Raw genomic sequence first — 25,558 nt, forward strand, 5'->3', positions numbered from 1 at the left:
AGAAATCCTCATACAGGGCATGCCGAGGAGAAATTGCAATTAGCTGCCCAAACCATCTCAGCTGTCCCCTTTGACGTGACTCCTCACCCTATCTCTACGGCTGAGCCCAGCCACTCAATGAAGCCAATTTTAGCTCCTTTCACCCGTCCTCTAATTATTAAGTCACCATCCAAAGCTCATGATCATATAGGTGAGGATTGGGAGTTAGATGTACAGGTAAACCAAGAACTTACTCTATTGTTAAAATGTCATTTCATCTGCGGAAGAGCACATTATGACTTGTTTAGGGCTCAGAACTCAAAGTTTCAGACTTTGACTCAGGACAGTTTGGATTTGGGAGCTGACTCTTGATTTAAGTGCAAAGACTTGAGATCTATTTGGAACCTGCAAAACAATGGCTTGGTCCCACCTCTGCTGATAAGTACCTGGTTTGTTAACATGATGTAACAGAGGTGCATGTTGAGTGAATTTTTTGTGGACAAAGAGTGTGCAAAGTGCACAGTGTGACGCAATAACTTGATGCCTACTTGCTGTTAAATAATGTTAATGGCTTATTACTATTTTGCTTTCCCTACTTCCCAGCATGCACAGTATTTGGGTCAGAATTCCCAAGAAATCATGTCAACTAATTTGAAGACAATTACACAGAGGGTTCCCGCAGTCATTGAAAACCTGGAAAAGTCATGAAATCTCAGAATGACATTTTCCAGGCTTGAAAAAGTCATGGAATTAGTAAAAAGCATTGAAAAATCATGGAATTTTATTGTGTGTAATGAAACGTAGAGTAGCTTGAATATGTTTGACATTTTGATTACTTTTACCTGTGGTTCTCCATTTTCTCCCCTCTTTCAGTCTCTCTGTCCAGCTAGCTGACGTTAAGCTTAAAAAGTCATTGAGAGGTTTTGTCCATGAAAATGTGTGGGGACCCTGCATACACGATGGTGCCCTCCTATATGCCTATTTTTATATGTGTCTCAGATGAATCGCATGGTTCTAAATTGAACAAATTCAAATAATATAACTTAATTTTGCTGTTCCCATGTAAGAAATATGGCTAAGTTGGTTGCTTTTTGAAGTGTCCTTGAGCATGAAATTCTTCCTTATTCTGAAGCTGTAAGCAGCAGCTGATGACAATTCTTAAAACATATACATTTATGCTTCAAAATTATAATTTGTACCATGCATTGTATTTTATTGAGTCAGGTGTATAGAGCAGCCTTCAGGGGACACAGTGTTTTGCTTTGTGTGTGTGTGTGTGTGTGTGTGTGTGTGGGGGGGGGGTGCCAAACAAGATAGTGAGGAAATAACTTGTGAGACTCCATTCCGATCACACAAGGACACAGTGACAAGCTGCAGGAAGCCTTGTGAGTACGTTGAGGTACTGAATTAGTTAGGATTTATTGCTGCTTCTTATTATTTCAGTACTTAATCATTGTGTAAATAAGTGATTTAGATGTAGTGGGGGATCAAGTCTTGAGAGTCTTGTGATAGAAATAGATAAAGTTAAATACTGTTTACTCTTGGTTTTCAATGATATCTAAACCAATTATCTAAGAAACTAGAATTTGTCATGTTACATTGCTAAAAAGTTGGAGACATCCTTTTTTTCATTTATTTTAAATCAAATCAACAATATATGTATTATAAATATTATAACTGTATAAGTATACAGTGTATAAGTATACAGTGTCATTTTATCATAATTTCTTTATTCTTTGTGTATGTAGCATGAAGACGCTAGGAGTTACATTTCATTGTGCAACCCTGGGTTGTAAAACGAGAAATACAATGACCCTTGAACTAGTTTCTCAGCAGCCTGAGCCAAAGATAACAAATGGAATGAGTTAACCCCTTCAAACCTGAAATTTGTGTGATTTCTTTCAAAAACATGTAAAGCAGGCAATGAGCAACTTAATAAAATTACAAGAAAATTAAATTAACCAAACAAAAATAAAAAAAAAAGATTTTGCAGGATCTTTAATTACATGCATCAAACCATATAGCCTAAAATATATTTTAGATTGAAAGCATGTTAAGGCAAATATTATAATCTGGGTTATTATTATTAATCTGGGTAAAGGAAGAATAAATATCTGTACGGAGTCTGTCACATGTGGTTAAAAAATGTGTTTTTAACCACCAAGCCAAATATAAATTATTAAAAATCACTAGGTATATAAAATAGTTTCAAAATTGTTGAAAATAAACAGCATTCTCTGCTCTGAGACGTTGGGATCTTCTCCGTTGAAGGAGCTGAAAACTACATCACGGTTGCTGCTAACATAACATTACATTACATTCACATTATGAATTTATCAAGCAATTTGGAGCAAGTGGATCCAAATACAGGAGACAGCAGGCAATAGGAACTCCAAACAGATCACTCTTTATTCCAAAGAAACAGTTACTGAACATCACCAAATAACATCAAGGATCCAGCGAAAAATAAAGAGAAAACCAGGGCTTAAATAGAGACTGATGAGAGGACGAGGTGCCGGTGGAGAAAAAGAGCAGGGGGCTCAGGTAAGGGGAATAAGGTGATGAGGCAGAAGAACAGGCAGCAAGCTGATTGGCTGAGAGAAACTGAGGAGCAGGAAGGACTAATGAGGCTGACGTAAGACAGGTGAGTAGATGGGTAAAAGATGCACTTAAAAATAAAGTGAAAACAAAGACACTAATACAGGCAGCTTAAATCTTATACAGACACTCAGTCCAGTCTGGAGGTATCAGGTCTCAGTAGACTGTGACAATATTAGGTTTGTGTTGTTGTTAGCAGCAAGTGTGTGAGGTTCTACAAGCTGTTTTATCTGTTTTGCTAGTATATACATGAATATTGGCAATCTGTTCAATGTCACAGTTATAAACAAAAGCAGAATATCTGTCACCTATGTACCTTTCAGCTGTTTTTTGCCCAAATGCTACTCAGTCAGTGGCAGTTACTGCTCAATGCTTTGGGTGTGTGATTTGTGCTAACGTCAGCTGCTATTAGCGGCTGAAAGTAAGTTTGTCACTGCACAGTGGCTCTCATTTTTCAGCTTGGGGTGTGCGTTAATGTTACTGTTATGTTAATAGCCACCCGCTGAGTACGGGAGGGCTTTGTTAACAATGGCTAGTGTTTCATCGCACATGTTTTTAGGCAGTTTAATGCTGCGTTCCATTAAAAGTCAGAGGTTGTAATTTCCCAGTTGAAATTTCTAAATTCTGTGATATATTTTGACATCAGTTCATATGCAGCACAGGTTTAATTATTTGATAGTAGATTTATTACTTTGATTAAATACATGCAAATATACTTTAGGTTGCCCTTTAGTTGATTTCTTCCCATTTACCCTTGGCTACTATGGATGCTGCCATTGCTGTGTGACATCGGACCACTGAAATCGGGGAACATGGATTTGTCCCAAGATGACAACTTGGACTTTGAGTTGCGTTCCAATGTACTTTTTCTCCTGGGAGGTTTCCAAGTTGTCTGGAACACAGCATAACTCCTCAATTTTAACATGCTCTTATCCTAAATGGTCCCATACTGCCACTTTGCAGCGGACTTTCCCATCTATATATTTCACTCTAGGTATCTTTCTGCATCTAGTGTTCATGTTCTGGGTTGCCGATAATGTGATGTCAACACAAGCACATGATGGGATTATGCTGCATGTGGTGCCATGTGGTGCATGCAGCACATGGCAACCAACTCTAGGATGTCAACAAAGCACATGCACAAAGGCACAGATGATTAGGATTGGGCACCAGGGACATATGGTGTAAAAAAGCATTCAGATGAGCAGCGAACAGCGGACACCCACGTAAAAGTCCAGGGTTTGTTGAATCCATTCACCACCCCTCCAACCTGTCCTATAGGGACCTTCATCTTCCTTATATTATGTCATTACCAGCAGCATTTCAATCTAATGCTGTCAAGCAGCAAATCATATGGCTGTGACAGGTGCAGCCCGTCCACATATGCTGTCGTGGCAGGTGCCATCTGGCCATCCACCGGTGGATGATAATGCAAATGATACTGTGTAGCTGCATTCTCAGCTGACACCGTCCTGCAGCATACCATGTGGAATCTGACTGCATTCTTACCTAATGCTATCTAGTCACATATCGTGCTCCCGCAACAGGTGCTGTCCGCATGTCATAACAATGCAAATGGTTCTGTCTGGCTGCATTCTCAGCTGATAACGTCCAGAATCAAAGGTGGCTTTTGGCATCAGGATCTTATGCCAAAAACACTGCAGAAACATTGGTATTTGATGATTTTGTAATGAGAACGGGCTGACAGTTTCCAGTCACCTCTTCTTGCACATTTTAAACATTTATTATGTGTTTAGAAATAAGTCACTGATTTTGCTTTATCTAGACTTTAATACTGAACAGCGGGATATTTTCTACTATAACAAATTAACAGATATGAAATTAAATGGGCTCAAGTGTCAAACTTTGAGGAAACTCACATGTAATTATTATTATTCTAAAAAAGAAATGTTTGTATTAATGTTTCAAGTATACAATGATGAGCATCTGGGTCTATTACTGCCAGCAGAGGATCAAATCATTAATATGCTTTCTGAAAGCTTTCCTTTTCTTACAGAAAACTGCATTCACCTACATGTGAAGCTGGTCCTCACAATGGATCTCTGTGAGGACAATGAAGTTGAAGACCGCCAGAAACAAAGGCCAGTGTATTATTCCTGTTTGTCTTTGGAGGGTGACAGGTCTATGGATTCTTGTTCAGTGTTTGATTAAAAGCCACAACAAAATCATGTTGGCTCCTTGAAAACAGACTGGTTGTGTTCCATCATCTTTGACTGTATTTATAGGATGCCCAAAAAATCTGGTAGCTGGGCACATGACTAACTTCAGTTTGTCTTCTGGCCAAATCAAAAAGCTCTTGCTCACTTAAAACTATGTAGACTGTAAATAAGAAGACCAATCGAACAGAGCACTCCACTTACAGGTTGAACTCAGTGGAGATTGACCTATTTTATTTATTTGTAACACAATCAATGTTGCACAAGCTCCTTGAAAAATGAAATCAATTCAGTTCAACCTGATTTAATTCAAAGGCCCAGTATCATCAAAGGTGCTTTTAAACAACCCAGGAGCCTTAAAACTCACACTTCCTGTCTTCTGTACGTAACACTTAAAGAAATTACAATGAGACCAATCTGTGCTGAGCTAATACAACCCGTTGGAGCAGTCTATTCACTGAACACAAAGAGACAAATCCTGGTGAGCATACACTCAACTCTTCACAAAAAAAAAGATCACGTTTACACGTCACTAATTATTGGAATGATAAATAGGGAAAACTTTAAGTCCAGCTAAAACAACATTTGGTCGTCTCTGTTTGTAAGCAAAAATTATGTTATGCTGTAGGGATCCAATTGGTGCTGGTGTTACATCATAGGGAACAACAAGGTGACGTCATTCAACGAAAGTATCGGTGTAACACCACAGGAATCCGGACAGTGTTTAACAGTTGAGACCAAAAGACTGCCAGGGTTACACAAATGAAGGAGTGTTAGTGTAACACTGTAAGGAAGAGTTCAGTAGGGAGTGTTGTTTTTAAACCATAAAGAACAACAGAGTGCCTGTATTATAATGTAGAGAATAAGTGCTGGCGTTACACCAGAGGAATCTAGTGTGCACCAATGATAAACTATGGAGAAAAACCGTTTAACCACCTGCTGAGCCATGCTGAGCACATTTTGACTCACTATATAAATTGATTAAAAATGTGTTGAATTAAACTCAACCCGATTGAGCCATCTCTACCATTCGGTAGACTTTATTACCTGAGTCAAAGTACAGATACTCCTAGTTAAATATTACTCCAGTACAAGAGAAAGTCACTGAGTGAAGTTATTACTTGAATTTAAGTACTTGCTTTTAAAAATACTAAGTATTTAAAGTACTTTTATTTCTTTTTAAATCTCAATGTATTGTTGTGTATTTTCACAATACACTTACAGAGCCTGAAAATGCTAACATTTACTCTTGGAATCAGGTTGTTCATAATTAATTTGTCACGGTGTGGAAATGTCCCTGTGTTAGGATGCGTCCTACATCCATTCTGTTATGAGATCTTTTGTATGCGTCTGAAAATAAGGAGAAAAGAGTCATTGAGTATTGCTGATCTGTCACCAATTCTACAAGTGTTAATTATGAAGTCGAACAGAACGACACATGAAAGCAGCCTGTGAAATGATCTAAACAATCTGCACATGTTCATGATGTTATACACGTTTTTAAAGCCAGGCACACTGACCATGGCAGAGCAAGGACACACAATGACTGAGATTAGATTTCACATATATCTTACCACTCACTGCAACTTTAGAAAGTCTAATGTTTTTTGTTGTTTTTTTTAAAGTACCTCTTTACATCAAAACTCTGTCAGTCGTGCTAGTATACTGTCCTAGTTTTGGTATAATTATAATATTAATTAATACAGGCATGTATAATGTATAATTAATATATATATATTAATCATAATATTATAAGCAAGATCTACCATTGATTTAAAACTGATCAAATTTGATTTTTAGATTCTTACAAGTGAAGATAAAAAAATACAGTCACTAAAATATTTTCTGATTTACTCCAGAGACCAGCTCTGTCTGAGAGAGAGACCAGGCTCTCCAACACCGAGCTATATGTCCATAAAGAGTGACCAGTCCAAGGGAATCCCTCTGGCCTTCAACAATGAGACAATTCCAGCTGTAAAACATTCACTCAATCAACCCTTTGAAAGAGACTCTGAAAATGGTAAGAATTTAATGCATAAAGCTGAAAGATTTAAATTCTGCTGCATATTTATAATTTGTGGCTTAAAACTGTGATATTGTAATGTTGCTAACATCCCGCAGCCAGCTGTGTGTCTGCGAGGACTGACAGGTCCAGAGACGAGCCTCCGAATCTCAGCAACAAGCCACCACCAGCGGACGCAGCTGAGCCCGAGTAAGCTGACAAAGGATTACGATTATGATACCAGAAAATCGCTTAAACTCATTGGTTTTAAGATGACATTTTTCTGTTTTTCTATTATGCCACATAACACCCATCCTACACAGGTTAACTAAACACTCAAACACAAGGAACTGAGATAGACTCATATAGAACACACACACACACACACAATAAGTGGCCTGTGGTAAAGGTGTCTTTTTTGATCTCTTCCATTTATAAGAAAGACAAGAGTTGTAAACTCACCATAAAATCTTAGATCACAACCCTTTTCCAAGTACCCGAAAAAGACTAGCTTAGTTATAACAATTACCAAGTTCTTCATGCCAAAATACTCTGTTTTCCTAGCCATAACCAATTGGTTTTTGTGGCTACAACTAACCACACATTAACCACAGTGCTGCTTAAGCATAAGATATGTAAAGTTTCAATGTATCCCCCTCATAAAATTGTACAAATATAACATAGCAATGAACAAAATTCCCTGTGCACAGCCATTGTGATCATCAGATGGTGGTTGGCAGCAGGAACATCTAAAGTGAAACACAAAGTTGACCACCGCACAATGAAGAACTTTATTCAAAGGTTCAGGTTCGCTCAGTAAAATTACTTGAGTATCCACAGCTGTGATAAATACACGTGTGTCACATGACCAATTAATCATCAGTATCACCTTTCTTTCCTTCATTTTTTTATAGTGTGTCAATAGCATTAATTTTCTAAAGTGAACCATTCCGAAAAACATGACAATATTTACAAAACATATTAAAAAACATGTCAAAGTAGCAAGGATTTTTAAAATTTATAGTCAAACGCCTATAACAATTTTTACAAAATATCAAAAACATCAAGAAGCTTTAAATAGTAAATAGAAATACACCTTACACCATATTATCACTATAAGGAAACTACTACATTTAATAACAAGGATAAACTACCTGTCTTACAGCTGTCCCTCTGTCTCACTAAGTGGCAAGGGTGAGTGGAGGGGCTCATCTGTCCCTAAGTGTCCACTTTATCTTCGAAGAGAAACAAACAGATTATTAAAATGTCACAAAAAGCAACTCATTTATTCCTTCATTTCCGTAACCGCTTGTCCTCGTGAGGACCAAACCGAACCCTGTTCCAACCGGGTTTCAAACCAGGGACACTCTTGCTGTGAGGCACAAAATGCAACTCAGTCTTGTAATTCATTTAATCCAAAAGTTTCAATAGTATTCAATTCATGAATCCACAGCACCTCTCTTCTTAAGAGCTGAATAATCAAATTGCCACCTTTTGGATTGGGCTGCATTCTGTGCCAATAAATTTGAAAGAAATAGCCAACCCATTATCTTTTTCTTTGTGGTGTCTAGCTATGGCATAATTTATATATATTCTATTTCTGATGGCTGCCTTATGTTCAGCAACTAAAATATCAGTGATTTTCAAAAACATATAATGCCAACATTTATTCTGACGACTGGGTTATTCGTAATTATTTTGTCATCATGTGGAAAACTCCCTATGGGAGGAAGTCTCCTTCATCCGTTCTGTTATGAAATCTTCTTTTTGTGTTTGAAAATATGGAGTAAGGAGTCAGTGAGTATCGCCAATCTGACACCAGATCTACACGTGATAGTTACACAGTGATACAGAACAACGCATGAAAGCAGCCTGTGGACTGACATACATATTAAACATATATCAAGATTAGATTTTAAGTATATTAAGTATATTTTTATCATTCACTGCAGCTTTAAAAATGCTATTTTTTGATAAAGTATCTTTTGACTATAAAAGTCAGCACTGGCTCAGCATAGATACAGAGTGCAGCCATCTGTCTCAATATGATACGATACAATATGACACGACGACCTATTACCCACACGTACCGACCGCGACCTATTACCACGACAAGATACGATATGATACTACGCTATAATACGTTACACTACACTACACTATGCGATAGTATACTATACTAATTTTGGTACTAGAAACATGACCAGTTCTCCTAAAAATTTCCATTTACAGGCACAACAATCAGAGCCAGAGGTCACTGTCTCCAACACCGAGCTGTCTATCAATAAAAAGTGACCAGTCCAAGGGAATCCCTCTCGCTTTCAACAAGGAGCATGTTAGATCTGATACAAAGTAAGTTTGATTTTTGTTATAAAAGTGATCAAGTTTGATTTTGATAATCTTTCAAGTAAACATCTAGAAATACATGCACTAAAGTATTCGTGGATTTACTCCAGGGACGAGCTGTGTCAGGGACTGACACCAAATTCTCCAACACTGAGCTGTCTGTCTCTGAGTGACCAGTCCATCGAGATCCCTCTGGCTTTCAACATTGAGACAATTCCAGCTGTCCTTGTAAAACAACCACTCACTGAAAAAGACTCTGAAAATGGTAAGAACAGAATGCTTAAGCTTAAAGATTTAAACTATCCTCCATGTTTATCATTTATAGCTAAAATCTATGTCATTTTAACATCACTTGATATTAGTGTAGTAGTAGAAGATGGTTTGAACACTGATTTCCTCTAAACATGTATTTGGATATTTCTGAGATTTAGACTTAACTAAAGAAGAGCATTTGTTGTGAGCTTATTGTTTCCTTTGGCTGTAGTAATTTAAAACACACAAGGTTGCTGATATTGTATCATTATATTCATTTGACACCTACTGAATCACCTTTTTTATGTAACACCTTTCTGAACCAAGTAGTGATGGCGAAGCAAGAAGTGACAAACAACTTTGTGTTAACGCTTGCCGATGGTCCACCATTGTTGTTGTAGCAACAAGGGGCATGTGGGAATTTAGATGATACCATTATCATTTCCCAAAAACTTTAAAAGAGAAACTAGTGTGCGCACTTGCAGTCAAAACACACAAGAGAGCAGGACAAAAAAAGAAAAAAAGGTCAGACCACTGTTGAGATCCCAAGGGGCAATTTTTTATTGTTTACACCGGGCAACATCAAAAGATCTTCCTCGTGTCAATGTGGCACAAGACAGACAGTCTTTTCTAGTGTAGGTGGTGATCAGCTAAAATGTATGCCTGGGTTAAGTTCATATTTTGTTAAATTGTAAAATACAAGAAAATGTGTACTTTTTAAATAGAGCAGTGAGCAGTAATGACTCCTAAAATGCACTTCCCTTGTCTCAAAGTCTATGGGTTTTTTGAATGGGTTTTCGGTAAAACGCCTTAAATAAGGTCTGTGGTTTACATAGGCTAAAAATAGTTAGAAGTTTTGTTCTGCCACATAAAATAACCCAAATTTTTGAACTTTCAAGGTTTTACATGCCTTAAAAAAGGTGGTTGGTAACAAGTGGCTAACTCAGACTAAAGTGTTTATCAGGGACGTTAGACGTCATCACAGCGGACACAGACACTCATTCAATCCACTCGCTGCTTTGCAGATTCATCTGGTTATTATATATTCTGATTGTGGTTTTTTTTTGCGTGTTTTTACAGTGTTTTTAGTCATGATATTTTAGTAGAAATGGCAAATTATAAACTTCGTTTCAATACTTTTAAACCACTGCTTTGAAACGTTTTGAAACGTTTCAAAACCTGTTGCTCTACGTTTGCATCTTCTTATAGAAGCTTCCATTGCACCCATTTATCATTGTTTTTGTTGTAAGTTCCCTTTTGCCCAGCCCAAAAGCCTACCTGAATAGGTGTCATGCAGATCAAATCAAACTGCTATTGATTTAGTTCTTGTAGGATATGGTGACTATTTCATATCATTATTAGTTATGTGACCTAATGACATTGGTCCTATGCTATGCTCCAGTTAGTTTGTAGAGCATTTCAATGGTTTTGCATGTATAAATGGCCTGGACAAAAAGAAATGTTGCAAATATTGCACTTATACACATCAATAACAAGGTGGAATAAAGAATAATGTTCAGAAACATTTTGTTCAAAAATTTCTATTTAGAAATAATATTTTTCCATGTTTTCTAGGCTTCAGTCAGCTTCTTTGCTTCTCTACCACCTGAAATGAAAAGGATAAGGCTATTCAAATAAAAAAATAAATATGGTTAAACTCACTGATACATTGGAATTCATTACTTGGCCAGCTTTGGAAAATATCCTCTCACATGGCGCAGATGTTGCTGGAATTGCAAGGTACTCTTGCGCAAGCTTGTATAACTAGGGGAAGATTTTACATTTGTTGCTACGGTTCTCAACTGGGTCCTCCGCTCTGTCCAGGTAGCTGTCTGCAAGGTAGCAGTCCACTTCCATGATGGCTTCTGCAGTTGCACTGGAGCACTTCTTTGTGAACTGTACCATTTGGTCAAAGGACTGCCAAACCGTGCTAGGCTTCATCTATAAATATAGACATATCCATTTGTATGACATGTTTCACCGGAGAATTTAAATAAGAACAATTATCAGTCACCAAAAACAAGAAACCGTTGAATGGTCAGATTGACTGCTGGTGCCAGGTCAAGGATTCAGGGGTGGTATGGCTGCTGCTGCTGCGGCTGCTGCTGTTGCTACTGGATATAATGTATTTTTTGGCCTCCTTGGCCTTATCCTGATCAGCAAAGACTTGCATTTTAAATCTGGTGTCCAGGATGGTTGCCTATAGAGAAGTCAGGGTATATTTTATGCAGTATATTTCATGGCCAGGGCAACACCATTTGCAACAGTAAATCACAATCCAAGTGCGCATTTTATGCATATAAACAGTTTTGTAAAATTAAAAATACAATACATAGTAAAAGTTAAAGAATGAAAGATAAAAAACTCTTACAGTATCCCAAAAAAACATACATACCTGCAGGCAGTGGATGTTTTCAGGACGTAGTCTGGCCCTCAGGTTTTGCAACAGACTCAGCCCTAGTGTTGCTGCAGTGTTGTGTCCATTACTGTCAAGGAAACATCATGAAGAAGGTTACAAACCACAGGAATCATCTTTCAAGTTATTTAAGGGAAAGATATATACTTTACTACATAGTTCACAGTCATACTTTGCACTGCAATATATTTTGTAGAAAATATGTCAGAAAAAACTATAAAATTAACCTTCGAACTGGATACAGAGGTCTCTGCTGACAGTTCTTGTGTCACCTCAAAAAAGGGGGAAAGGACGAGTAGACAGATGCTGATTTTCTCCAGCTCATCACTGGACAGAAGTGCAACCTCTGTCCTGAGTGTAGCTAGGCCTGCTCGTACTGGCTCCCTCTCTTTGTAGAGGCGCTGGAGCATAAGGAAGGTGCTGTTCCATCTCGTTTCCACTTTCTGGAGCAGCTTCACCTGAGGCCACCCTCACTGCTGCTGGACGACAGCTAGCCTCTCCTTTGCTGTAGTGCTCGACTTGAAAAGGCCCACTATTTTTTGAGCCTTAGAGCGGATAACAGCCATGTCAGCAGTGTCCTATGTATGTATGTATCTATCTATCTATCTTTCTATCTGTTAATCTACCAATAACTCAGCTCAATTTGCACAAATCTCTCTTAACTTCTTCGCCACAACACAACACTTCAAATGCCTGCATTTCTCGCAGGTTTGTAAAACTCTCCGTCCATGTTTGGTACCGATCATGAGACGTTTCAAAACTGTGTGCCGAAGCCTGAAGTGACGAAATGTTGCAAAACAGTTCAATCTTCGGTGTCGAAATTGTCATCTTTCATATTCAAGTTTAAGTCCTGCGACCATGATGCAGTTCGTGAATAGCCTGACAATAGCTTTTTGCTTCTGACGATTTTATTACACGGTCAAAAATCTCATAAGGTTTTTGCTGGGGGATACATCATCCCTTCACCACTCTGTTGTGAACCTCTAATGTTTTTTTCTGTTTCCTCATGTACTTTTACTATGGCTGAGCAGTTGCCCTCATGAGGTATTTGTATTATTGTTGTTCAACAGGTGATAATGGTGGTTGGTTGCCACCCACACTAGAAATGGGGAAAATGGGAGCTCAACAGTGTGTGGACCTTTTTTATTTTTTATGCATTTCCCAAAAACTACAAATTTATATCCACACAAATACAAAGAAAATGGAGCTTTCAAGAATCTGCTGCCAGATGTGTGATGTGTGAGTCTGATGTTAGTATCTCAAAACTAGTGCGAATGAGGGACCAAAATGTTGAGGAAAAAAGTAGCTGCTCATAGCTATGATTCTACCATTTCTTTTTGATGCATTCTTTCAGTGACTGACGATGTGCAAGACGTTTTAAAGAGCCATCGGATCAGTCTTAAAGAGAGGTTTCAGTACGTCATGGAGGGAACTGCCGAAGAAGGAGGTGGAATACATCTGAGTACCATTTACACAGAGCTCTACATCACAGAAGGGGAGTGTGAGGGGATCAATACTCAACATGAGGTGTGGCAGCTGGAGACAGTTTTCGCCCTCAAAACATTCCATGGAAGGCCAATTGACTGCAATGACATCTTTGAACCTTCAGTTGGCCAAGACAGATGTCTAAAAGTCTTGACTAAAGGCATCGCTGGCAGCGGAAAAACGGTCTGTGCACAAAAAGTCATCCTCGACTGGGCAGAAGGGAAAGCAAACAGCGCTGTGAAGATCTTGTTTGTGCTTCCATTCCGTGAGTTGAACTTGGTTGCGGGTAAACAGTACAGCCTGCTGGACCTGCTGAGCCTTTTCCATCCATCTGTGGAAAAACTCACAGAGGAGATGCTCACAGCATGGAAAATTGCGTTCATCCTGGATGGCCTTGATGAGAGCAGACTTCCACTGGATTTCAAATGCAGTGAGGTTGTGTCCAAGGTCACACAAAAATCCACAGTAGATAAACTACTGACAAATCTGATCAAAGGGAACCTGTTGCCATCTGCTCTTCTCTGGATAACCTGCAGACCTGCAGCAGCCAGCCTGATCCCTCCTCAGTACATCAACAGGGTGACTGAAGTACGCGGCTTTACGGACCCTCAGAAGGAGGAATACTTCAAGAAAAGATTTCGTGACAATGTTCAAGCTGGAAAAATCATCTCACACATCAAAACATTAAGGAGCCTTCAGATCATGTGCCACATCCCAGTTTTCTGCTGGATGATTGCCACAGTATTTGAGTACCAGCAGAGTACAGGTAATACAGGAGGGCTACCTAAGACCCTGACTGAGATGTACTCACACTTCCTGATGGTTCAGACGAAAAAGAAGAACAATAAGTATGGGCAAGCTGCCATGGGTCAACAGGGGCTGATGGAGACTAACAAGGAAGTTCTTCTGAAGCTGGGGAGGCTGGCCTTTGAGCATCTGGAGAAAGGAAACCTCATGTTCTACCGAGAAGACCTTGAGGAGTGTGGTCTTGAGGTGAATGAAGCTGCACTGTACGCAGGTGTGTGCACAGCTATCTTTAAAGAAGAGCGTGTACTCTTCAAGAAAACGGTGTACTGCTTCGTTCATTTAAGCATTCAGGAGTTTCTTGCAGCTATCTATGCTCACCACTGTTACTCAACACAGAACGTAAACGCCATGAGGAGTTTCCTCAGAAGGGATACCACCGCTCTTGCACCACCAGAACTTCTTGAAAATAAGTTATTCAGGAGAGCCATGCCTGAAATATCACATACTGAAAGCAAAAGCAGTATGTCGTTAAATGAGCTTTTGGAGGGTGCTTTGGAAAGGGCCTTGGACAGCAGGAATGGCCATCTGGACTTGTTTGTCCGCTTCCTTCACGGACTGACAATCGAGTCTAATCAGTGTATTTTAGAAGGCCTGATTGTCCAAAACTCAAGGCCAGATGCCATTAAAAAACAAATCCGCACACTCAAAATGGTACAGAGGAAGACAGCCTCAACAGAGAGATGTATCAACCTTTCTCACTGTCTGACAGAAATGAATGACCACTCAGTTGACCAGGAAATTCAAGAGTTCCTGGAGTCTGAGAACAGATCAAAGAAGAAACTTTCAGCAGTTCAGTGCTCTACTCTGGCCTACAAACTGCTGATGTCAGAGAAGGTATTGGAAGAGTTTGATCTCAGGACTTTCAACACATTAGATGAGGGGCGTAGGAGACTGGTGCCAGTGGTGAGAAACTGCAGAAGAGCTCAGTGAGTATCTTATTTTTTTAAGACGTCATATTTACTTAAATCAAAGTTTGGCATGTAAAAGTACACAGAGGTCATGGTTTGGTGTGTTTTTTAAATTTTTTTTAACTCTCAGGGCCCGCTTTATATTAAACACATTTGTATTGCTCTGTGCACAAAATGTGCTTTTCAAAATCAAGCATATACAACATATAATACATTAATATTATGTTCTACTTTTACTGAGTTAATTTTTTATCAAATATTCATTAATTTTTTAGAACTTTAACCCTTTAAATGCTGGGTTTTGTCATGATGACACTATGTTTTTATATGAAAAAAAATAATTTCAACATACTACATGCTCACTTCATGCTTCACTATTTGTTACACTTTTCGTGATTCCCTTTGCCTATTATAATGCAATGTGTTCTCATGTCGTCTCATTGCTGCTTTGTCAGCAGACTTCCACGTCTTCAATTTGCATTCTAGGTATCCCTCTGTGCCTGCTGTCAATGTGCCAAAATACCATTACCGACATCAGGATGTCAACAAAAGCAAATATTTAGGATAAGGCAAGAAAAGCACGGATTTTTAGGTGTAGAGAAAAAAAAGTATCACATTCAGAAGGGAAGTGAACACCAGACTCCACCAGATGAAAGTCCATTTTTGGGTCCATTTACTGCCCCTCCTGCCCACCCTCTAAGGACCTTTGTGTTTTTCAAATTACATTGTAACCAGAAGCGTTTCAACCTGATGCCGTCCAGCGGCGTATCATACGACCTGGACAGGTTCCCTCTGACCACAAATCAGACAGTTGCAGCAGGTTCTGTCCACCGATGTATCATAACATCATAAATGGCAATGTCCAGTCTACATACATACAGCTACAGAAGGTGGCTTTTATAGTTAGTATCTTCCATTATCCTTATCTGGATAAATCACATTAAATTTTGTATCAACAGGCTTTCTGGCTGTGGACTCAAAACTGAAGATGTTTGTGATGTGGTTGCTTCAGCACTGAGCTCCAACCCTTCCCATCTGAGAGAGCTGGACCTGAGCAACAATGAACTTCAGGATTCAGGAGTAAAGCTGTTGTCTGCTGGACTAAAGAGTGTGAACTGTACATTGAGACAGTTAAGGTTAGACATTCTTTAATGTGATATTAATTTGTGTCTAACAGTGTATAAACATGACAAATGAGAGATCTCCCTTTATATAAAGGTTAAAGCAGTGCATGTTGTCTAAGGAGAGCTGTAAAGAGCTGGCGCCAACGCTCAGCTCCAGTTCTTCTACTGTTAAAGAGCTGGACATGAGCAACAACGAGCTGAGGGATTCAGGAGTGGAGTTGTTGTCTGCTTTACTGGAGAGTTCAAATTTACTGGAGACTCTGAGGTAAATTTATCTCTATTTTTTTGTCTTCTTAAATGTAAAGACAACAAACTAAACTACGCACAAAAAGTAAGGAAATTTGTGTTTGGTAGATTATTTCTTTGTTGTAACAATGCTTCTTGGCAACAAATCTTATACCGTTGGAAAGCCTGTTTATTTCCCTTTTAAATGGTGCCACATTTGTAAGGAACATGCATTTGTGGGATGAGCAGCAGACCTGAGTATGTGGGTTGTGCCCATGAAGAATTTGTCAAATCTTCTTGCTGTTGCTACAATCAGGTGCCTGATTGGCACCTGATTGTCAGCACCTGTGAGCATGGGCCCTGCTACAGTGGTCAGTTAATGTCTGCTCCAAGAATCATGCCAGTGACCAACACAACCACGTTGGCTGACTTGCGACAAATGCTGGTGGAAGAATGGAATGCCATCCCACAGCAGTGTGTGACCTGGCTGGTGACCAGCATAAGGAGGAGGTGCCAGGCTGTTTTGGCTGTGTATGGTTCTTTCACACACTACTGAGGCTCCTGTTGGTTAAATGAATAAATTGTCAAATTGCCAATAATTCTTGTTTCTTCAGACTTCAATCATCCAATCCACCAAACAACACCAAACAAGAGTCAATAGTAGAAAAAGCTGTTTGGCATTGGCAGAGAAGATTTGGCAAATTTTCAATGGGCGCAGCCCACATACTCCGCTCTGCTGCTCATCCCACAAATGCATGTTACTTACAAATGTGGTGCCATTTAAAAGGGAAATAAACAGGCTTTCCAACGGTATTAGATTTATTGCCAAGAAGCAGTGATACAACAAAGAAATAACCTACCAAATAGAAATCTCCATACTTATTGTGTTATATTTACTTGGGTTTTTTGTTATTGTTCGTTTCAGACTCAATCAGTGTGGAGTAACAGAGAAGTCTTGTGAATCAATAGCATCTGCTTTAAGCTCTGACATGTCTCTCAAAGAGCTAGACCTGAGCAACAACGACCTGGGGAGCTCTGGAGCGACACTCCTTGCTGCTGGACTGCGGAGTCCAAAGTGTAAACTGGAGACTCTGAGGTAAATAAGTTTGGCTTCGTGTTGTCCAACTTTATATACAGTCTATGGAGCATACAGACACATTTTTGGTTCGGAAAATTTAGGAGCATATGACATAAGTTATTAGTCATGTATTTAATGAATATTCTAAAAAAAAAATCTTGTTTTAGCTTCAGAGTCAGTATTAAGAGCATGCTAATTATCAGCTCAGCATGTAGCTCAAAACACCACCTCGATGGTGATTTAACTAGATATATAGAGCATAATCCAATATGTAGACTCTTTTCTTATTTTTTTTTTACAGAACCACATCTTGCCAAAACCTCAGGCAGTAAACATCAAATTGCCATTTTTACCTACGTTTTTAGTTTATTTTGAAAAGACATGATATGCATGCAATGAGTGGAAACAATACATTTCAAGTGAAAATGGAAGTTTTTTAAAAAGACAAAATACATGTAACAAGAGTAGATTGAGTCACCATCTCTGAGTATCCAAAATTGACATTGGAGTTGTAGCCTACCTTGAGAATCATAGTTTGACATGTACAGCCCACTGACCAAGCAACAATATTTGACAAGTTGGTCACAAGAATGTGTTGGTTTACGCTGCATAGCCTACTGCTACATTTAGCTACATGCTAATGAAATCACATAGCCTAATCTTGGCTGCCAATGTTGTTAATTTCTCCATAGATATAGAAATGTAGATACCTCATTGGTTGCTGCTTCAAGCTCGCTGCACTGCGTCTGTGCAGGCACCATATTGGAAAGGGCAAGATCTGCTAGTAAATAAATACATGTGTATTGAGAGATGCAGATGTAACTGCAAAATCAATCCTAAATCACTTAATTTTAAACCGATTTTCATGAAATTTGTTTTGTTATAAATATTGGAAAGTGAACATGATGTTTACTTGTTTGAATTAATTTCACTACTTGCACTTTACCTGAGTGTTTTCATTTTCTGCTACTTTAAATTTCATGTAACTGCCTTTAATTCAGCTTCATACTTTCACTACACTTCAGAGACATGACACACATGTAGTATTCTACACACATGATGTATGATGTACATCAAAGGTCTTATGTGCAGCATAAATAGCAGATGTCTGTATCACTGGTGGTCTTTTTCAGTTAGACCAGCTTTGTGTGTGCTGAGTAATGTTTCAGTTGTCTCCAGTAACTAAAATTAATTCAAACAAGTAGCCACTATCATGTTCACCTTCTGATGTTTATAACAAAATAAATTTGATAAAAATCGGTTCAGAACTGAGAGACTGAGAGACTGTCATTTTTGTAGTGAAATCTGCATCTCTCAATACACATGTATTACTAGCGGATCATGACCTCCGAAATATGGTGCCCACACAGACACACGTCAAACAGGGACCATGATACGTTTCTATATCTATGACTTTCTCCCCTGTTTCAGATCATACTGCAGCTGGAACGTAGAGGATTAGAGGATTTTATTAGTGATTTTTGCAAAATACACCAATCAGAGAGGCTCAAAGAGACAGGTGCTAAGGTGGCGTGTTTCAAACAGAGGGTGAATACTAAGGCAGACGATATTAGCAAAAACAATTTAAAAGATTTTCAATGAAGGTTGGAAATGTGTTCTAGTAGAAACCCAAAATATAATGTATAAACCTGAAAATAAGTATAAAAATTCCCCTTTACTCCATTCAGGCTGTCAGGCTGTCTGATCACAGAGGTCGGCTGTGTCTCCCTGGCCACGGCGCTGAGCTCTAATCCTTCACATCTGAGAGAGCTGGACCTGACCTACAATCATCTAGGAGACTCGGGAGTGGAGCTGCTTTCTGCTGGACTGAAGGATCCAGACTGGAGACTGGAGACTCTCAGGTTAGTTGTACTTACAAGAGTGAAAGAGTGTGCCATTCTGGTACCAGAGGGACTACTAAAGATCACTGGTAATGTTGTTGCACCGTGCACAAGTAGGAGGACAACAATAACAACAAAGGCAAACAACAGAGCTGTGTTTGTGCTGTTGACTTACTGAGGTTATAAACACTCCTTCAGTAAAGCGTAGATTTGTTGCACCACTACTGTGATCAGCTGCTCTTTCTTGTGTGTGCATTTGCCATTGTCTTCTTGTTTGTGTATGAAGATGGTTCGGTAGAGGAATGCCTTTATACACAAGCACGTGGTGTTCTTCTGAGGTGTGTCATTACAAAGTTACACCACCAACTACTGGTCTAGCATGTATACTACAGCGTTTTTGGTTGCTTTTGTGGATCCATGTACACGAGGATGGTTTTCAAAATGTTATCATATGACCACAGTTTTCTTTTCTATGTGCAATGGAAAGACTTTTCTGTTTTTAGTAGGGCTGCTCTTGTCTAAACATGGCCTGAGTTGCCTGTCTTAGGTACACACACATTGGTTAAGGTTCGGGAAAGATCAGGATTTCGATTACATTATAATGAAAAGAAGACAAGAAAAGTAATAGCAAGGCTTGTGTTTTAGGTTAAGGCAACAAGTATCTTTTTGAGGTGATTTTGTTGGAGTTTTTTGTTATTTTATGTGTCTTTGTGGTTATTTTCTTTCTCTTTGTATCTCTTTAAAGTAGTGGTGGGCCGTTAACGGCGTTAACGTGCTGCGTTAACGCGGGATTCTTATCGCGCGATAAGGAAATTATTGCGCGATAAACTATTCACTAAGTTGGGTCTATACAGTGAGCAAGGCATCAATTTCACTGTAGCGCGGATGTATACCTGGTCGAATTACGCGGAGGGGGCGTGAACAAGGCGGAAGCTGGTCTGCCTGAGTGACTGGAGTGATTGGCTCAAGCCGTGTCACAAAGCTGCTGACTGTTAATGGTCTTCTTCATGACCTCTAATGTAGGCCCACAGTTCAGTTAGGGTCATGTTATCAGAGGCTGCGCCCTCTGCTGTTCATTCCAGTTAGCAGGAAAAAGCTTTTTCCACATGGAGACAGAACCTGTGTTCCTAAATGTCTGTGTTTAACAAAATAAAAAAAAGTTAAACACCAAAGTAAATCTTATGGAACATTATTTTTCTTTACCAAATATTATAGTAGAACAGCTTTCTCAAGCAGTTTGTGATGCATTTTCATCATTTAGATAGATAGATATTATTTTGAATGTCTTTGGCAAAATTCAAATCTATAATTTTAATCTAGATTAATCTAGATTAACTACAGGATTGCAGTGAGATTAATCTAGATTAAAAAAATTAATCTATGCCCAGCACTACTTTAAAGTTGTTATGCATCTTTTGTGTGTCTTTGTGGTTATTTTGTGTCTCACTGTGTTTGATTTGTGTCTTTCTGTACTCTTTTGTGTTTTTCTGAGGTCATTTTGTGTCTATTTTTTGTTTCTATTTTATTTGATGTCTTTTTTTGTTGATTTGTATGTGAAGCTTGTTGGGTTGTTGTTGGTTGGGGTTTTTTTGTATTTTTTTGTTATTTTATGTTATATTATTTTGTGTCTCTTTTTAGGCATTCTTTCTTTTTTGTGACTGATTTGCCCACTTCTGAAGTTATTTGTTACTCTTTGCCGTTCCTTTGCATATCTTTGTGGTCATTTTGAGTCTCTCCCTGGTCAGTACATATAAATATGAGTGACATTTTGCAGGTAAAGGCCGGGGTGTTTTGTCCCTGGGCTTGGGCTGTGCCCAGTAGGCTTATCTAGTAATCCATCCATCGCTAGAATAAATGATAAAAGCATGTCCAATAAAAGTGTCCTCTCACAACCTTGTGTTCACTTGACCTGCAGACCTTGTATTTCTTGTTTCACTCCTACAGAGTGGATCATGGAGGAAAACACAGGCTGATCTCTGGGCCAACGAAATGTAAGTAATGATGTGTCTTGTCAGTATCAGCAGTAAAATTACCAAAGTTTTATCAGCTTCATGTACTTAAAGTGTCAGTGCTAAAAGTAGCTGTTTTGATCAGTTTCATGTTGTAAATGTACATTCTGTGACTGATATGTGATTTTATAAATTACTGTAAAACTTCAAATATAAGCCCAGTCCCAGTTAGATGCCCACTCCCTTCTGGTGAGGCTACATATTTTGACAAATAAACTCACGACTCAATTAGAGGCCCTGTTAACATGCTGTTCATTTTTATAGAAGTTCTTTGGATGTATAAAACCAGATGGGTTGGCTACCTGCTGGAGATAATGTTAGTTAGCTGCTTAAATAACACTTACAAATGTAAATGTTTAAACTTTTGCCAATTTGGATACGCTGCACACATGGTTAGCTTGGTAAGACTCTCTACAATTCAATCATTCAGTGCATTTTACTAAAACTATGAGCACCAAAGAAGTAATACTGGCACAATAAACAAGAGAGATGCAAAAAAAAGAGCTTTAACTTAACTTTTCCATCTTTGCTGAGCAACGGTTTTATGTAACAGGAATTAAAAGCCCGTCCCAAATAAATGCCTGTCCCAAATATAAGTCTGCTGAATTCACTGGTTTAAGCAAATAATTACCTGGGCTATTGATTAAAGTTTTTACAGTAATAATAGTGATGTATTAGTGTGTGAGCAGGGCCAACAATAAATCCATCCCCTTCACTGAACATTTTATCAGACAGAGACCATTCAAAAAACATTGTTTTTGATTTATTGTACAGTGGACCTGCATGCTTGACTGTTTTTTACTGTTCTTTTTACACTGTGAGTCACTTTCAGGAGAGGAAAAGTTTTGAGAATGAAAAATGATGGTCGAATTTTCCAAAGTAAATCACATAATGATAATAATAATAATAATAATAATAATAATAATAATAATAGAAGTTATAAACATTTCATACAATATTATGACCTTTGTGTCTCTCCCTGCAGATTTATTCCGGCCCACACTGGACCCAAACACAGCACATAATAGCCTATCTCTGTCTGAAGAGAGCGGACAGGTCTCAGGCTCAGAAAAATGGCATCATTATCCAGATCACCCAGAGCGGTTTTACTTACAAGATCAGGTTTTGTGTCAAGAGGGTCTGACTGAGTGCCACTACTGGGAGGTAGATCACGTTGGTGGAGTTTTCATCGGTGTGGCATACAAAGAAATCAGCAGAACTGGTTCCTATGAAAGCTGGCTCGGATACAATGACAAGTCATGGTGTGTCAGCTGTTTTGGCCATAAATACATTGCAATGCATGACTGGAGGAAGACAAACATACCGGTTGCCATTACATCACCCAGAGTAGGAGTGTATCTGGACTGGCCAAGAGGCACTCTGTCCTTCTACCAAGTTTCTTCTGGCAGCTTAGTCCACCTGCACACTTTCCACTACAGATTCACAGAGCCGCTCTACCCTGGTTTTTATGTAGTATACGAGTCATCATTGTCTCTGTGTTAGTCTTCTAAAACTAGTCAAGTTGCAGTTACACAAATGCTTTACTCACATCTTCAACCCGGCGGCAAGATGGACACCTAAGCTTACCCTGGGATTCCATAAGCAGCATGTCTAGAGCATTACGGCTGCGGCACTGTTTTGCTTCGTCCTCCATGTCCTCCTCTATATCCCACCAAGAGCGTCTGTGAAGCATTTCAGAAGTAGAGCATCCTGCCAGCTGATACTGTAGACCTAATGAGATTGTGCTGATTTCTTCATTTTCCCTTATTTTTAATTTTTCCTTGATTTTAGTGATTCTACCATGACACTTTGTTGGGCTGCAACCTGCAGTCCAGCCACTGCGAAGTAGATCAAAGAATTTTATGTACAGTGACTGTTATCAGGAGCATTAATTCTCCTGCTGGACAAAATACAGAGGTGGATACAGCTGGATGGAGAAGCAGCAGATGTGGGTGATGTAATGTTTTGGTCAAGTTAAACATGATCCCGAGTGTGCAAGGTGTTGATGCAATGCTGCTTGACTTCCTGCCTGGTACAATCTGCTCTGTGCGTAATGTGCCAGTGACAGACTCTATGGAATTTAGGGGTTAATGTCAACTATTAAGTATCTGACTAAATGTCTCCCCTTCTGTTCCTGAATTATGGCATTGTCTAATGGCCAGAGAAGTGTTTTTACAGAACGTTATGATGTCAGATATACCCAAAAGGATATCAAAATGTTGATGAAACTGCAAGATGACTGCGTTTCCACTGAGTGATTTTATGCGACTTCTCCGCTGTCAAAAACACCCCAAGAAGCATGGCGATGGATGTTCAAAACATTATTTTATTGCTGCCACCACACTAGTCGCCATTATTTCCAATCCAAGGCGATGTAGGCGTGTTATGCAAGCAATAATGTAAAGACAAGCCCCTTATATGTGGGTGATGCCAAGTACGAGGGATTTCTGGGAGGTGATAGTCCACGATTTCACAGAGGAATTGTGGATTCAGGACTTTCGGATGAACAGCTCTTGTAACGCCTGCTGCATCATGAGGGAGCCAGTTCCTACTGATAAGCACATAGCCATAACTTCATGGGACCTTTTACATGAAAAAAAGTGTTTCCATTGCAGTTTTGTGAAATACAGCTTTTTTTAAATCCCCTGAAATACCACCTCATGCGAATGTAAAAACTTTTTTGCCATGAACGGGAGTTTATTTAAAATGACATTTTTCTATAGGTGTGTTTTAGAATAGTAGTTTCATTTGGTGTAATTTTAGAGATATTAAAAACCAGCCTAGTGATGTTGATGTTTGACTTCTTATATAAAATATTGTCACCTCACTATTTCATGAAATCTTGAGTTATGGCCAAAAACATGTTTTGTGAGGTCAAAATGACCTTGTCCTTTGGCAACCGCATTCTCATCATTTTATCCTTGAGTCCAAATGGACGAGCCAAATTTGAGAAAATTCCCTCAAAGCACTACTGAGATATTGAGTTCACAAGAGTGAGATGGACACAAGGTCCCAGGGACCTTGACCTTTGCCCACAAAATTCTAGTTAGTGAATCTTTGAGTTCAAGTGAACATTTGTGCCAAATTTGAGGGAAAATCCCTAAATGTGTTCTTGAGATTGCTTTAACAGGAATGACACAGACACAAGGTCACAGTGACCTTGACTTTTGACCACCAAAATTGAATTACTTTATTGCTGAGTCCAAGTGGATTTTTGTGTCAAGTTTGAAGAAATCCCCTCAAACCTAAAGGTGAATGAAGCTCCCTCCATCTAGGTATGGGGTGTAAATACAGCAGCAAGCTTTGTGACAAACTATCCAGAAAAAGGAATTGTCCTAACCATGGAGAAAAATAGAGCTTTATCACATTTTACCTTATTTTCATGTAATTGTTACACTTCTATTTGATCTGTATATGCTGCTATTGTTTACTTGTATGTTAATCATATAAATAAATACTAATTTGCAAACGTCTTGTTTTTAACTCTAACCAGCTGCATATAAAATACAATATACACACTATATATACTGTGTGTGTGTGTGTGTGTGTGTGTGTGTGTGTGTGTGTTTCTTGTACATGTTTGTATTACTTATGTGACTTAAGTTTAGTTAATAAATATGAACATATGTGAATGTTATCCTGAATAATAACATATTAATACTTGCATGGATGTATTATATATCCCTGGTCAAGGTTCCCTGTCTGCATGCAGACATGTCACAAAGCTCTGGATTTTTGAAGATTAAGATGACATTGTAGATGCATTTTACACGTTATGTTTCTCTGTATAAAGCTGAATTATTGCTCTGTTACCTTGAGTTTTTGATATGTCTCCGCCCATGTTCACGTGCTGTAATAAAAGCTCCTGAGATCTGATATACAGTATGTTTTAAATTAAACTTATATATTAAATCAAGATCAACTAAGGCTCATCAAGTTTAATTTATTATTCATCAAAATAAGGCTTAAGATTCTATGTTCGTCTTTTTTTAAGATGATTTGTAAAAAAGTCAGATTTCCATTTCTTTTTTGATATAAAGCAGGTAAAGTGGCTATATGAAAACTGGTAAGTATCATCACACTTAATCCACAGAGAAGTGCGTACAGTCTGAATTTTACAAACAAAACAAAACATGCCTAAACACGGGTGGTCAGAATTTCTATGAATTTGTGATGTCACAAATATACGATTTAAACAGTTTTGAACATGACACAAACATTCAAAATGGTCCCTTTTAGAGTTTCGATGTTCACTACGAGCCTGAGGGTTCCCAAAAAGCGACTGGGTTTGTGATGTTTCTGCTTTGGTTT

General features: G+C 38.7%; 1 protein-coding gene across 4 annotated transcripts; it reads left to right on the plus strand.

Annotated features, from left to right (window-relative positions):
- Nucleotides 1-1,300: 1,300 nt before the first annotated feature.
- Nucleotides 1,301-25,123, plus strand: LOC121956337 (NACHT, LRR and PYD domains-containing protein 12-like). 4 transcript variants are annotated; one of them, XM_042504491.2, is made up of 13 exons: nucleotides 1,301-1,364; nucleotides 4,595-4,718; nucleotides 6,614-6,774; nucleotides 6,876-6,966; nucleotides 8,989-9,108; nucleotides 9,213-9,367; nucleotides 13,125-14,988; nucleotides 15,930-16,106; nucleotides 16,189-16,359; nucleotides 17,245-17,415; nucleotides 19,086-19,259; nucleotides 21,183-21,229; nucleotides 22,233-25,123. In XM_042504491.2, the coding sequence occupies exons 2-13, from the start codon at nucleotides 4,633-4,635 to the stop codon at nucleotides 22,748-22,750; spliced, it is 3,735 nt and encodes a 1,244-aa protein (XP_042360425.2). In that variant the 5' UTR covers nucleotides 1,301-1,364; nucleotides 4,595-4,632; the 3' UTR covers nucleotides 22,751-25,123. The 4 variants fall into 4 exon arrangements, with proteins under 4 accessions (XP_042360425.2, XP_042360424.2, XP_042360428.2 ...); XM_042504490.2 differs by having other exon boundaries at nucleotides 1,329-1,378; XM_042504494.2 differs by having other exon boundaries at nucleotides 1,329-1,378; nucleotides 9,213-9,353; nucleotides 13,123-14,988.
- Nucleotides 25,124-25,558: the final 435 nt, after the last annotated feature.

This window comes from Plectropomus leopardus, chromosome 18 (assembly GCF_026936395.1).
Source record: "Plectropomus leopardus strain MGB_pleo_1.0 chromosome 18, ASM2693639v1, whole genome shotgun sequence".
NCBI classification, from domain to species: Eukaryota; Metazoa; Chordata; class Actinopteri; order Perciformes; family Serranidae; genus Plectropomus; species Plectropomus leopardus.

Bases quoted from the DNA above. Each gene is read 5' to 3' on its own strand.
- LOC121956337 (XM_042504491.2), top strand. From the start codon at position 4,633: ATGGATCTCTGTGAGGACAATGAAGTTGAAGACCGCCAGAAACAAAGG. The intron at 4,719-6,613 runs GTCTATGGATTC...GATTTACTCCAG, and splicing joins TTGTCTTTGGAGGGTGACAG to AGACCAGCTCTGTCTGAGAG. The intron at 14,989-15,929 runs GTGAGTATCTTA...TTGTATCAACAG, and splicing joins AGAAACTGCAGAAGAGCTCA to GCTTTCTGGCTGTGGACTCA.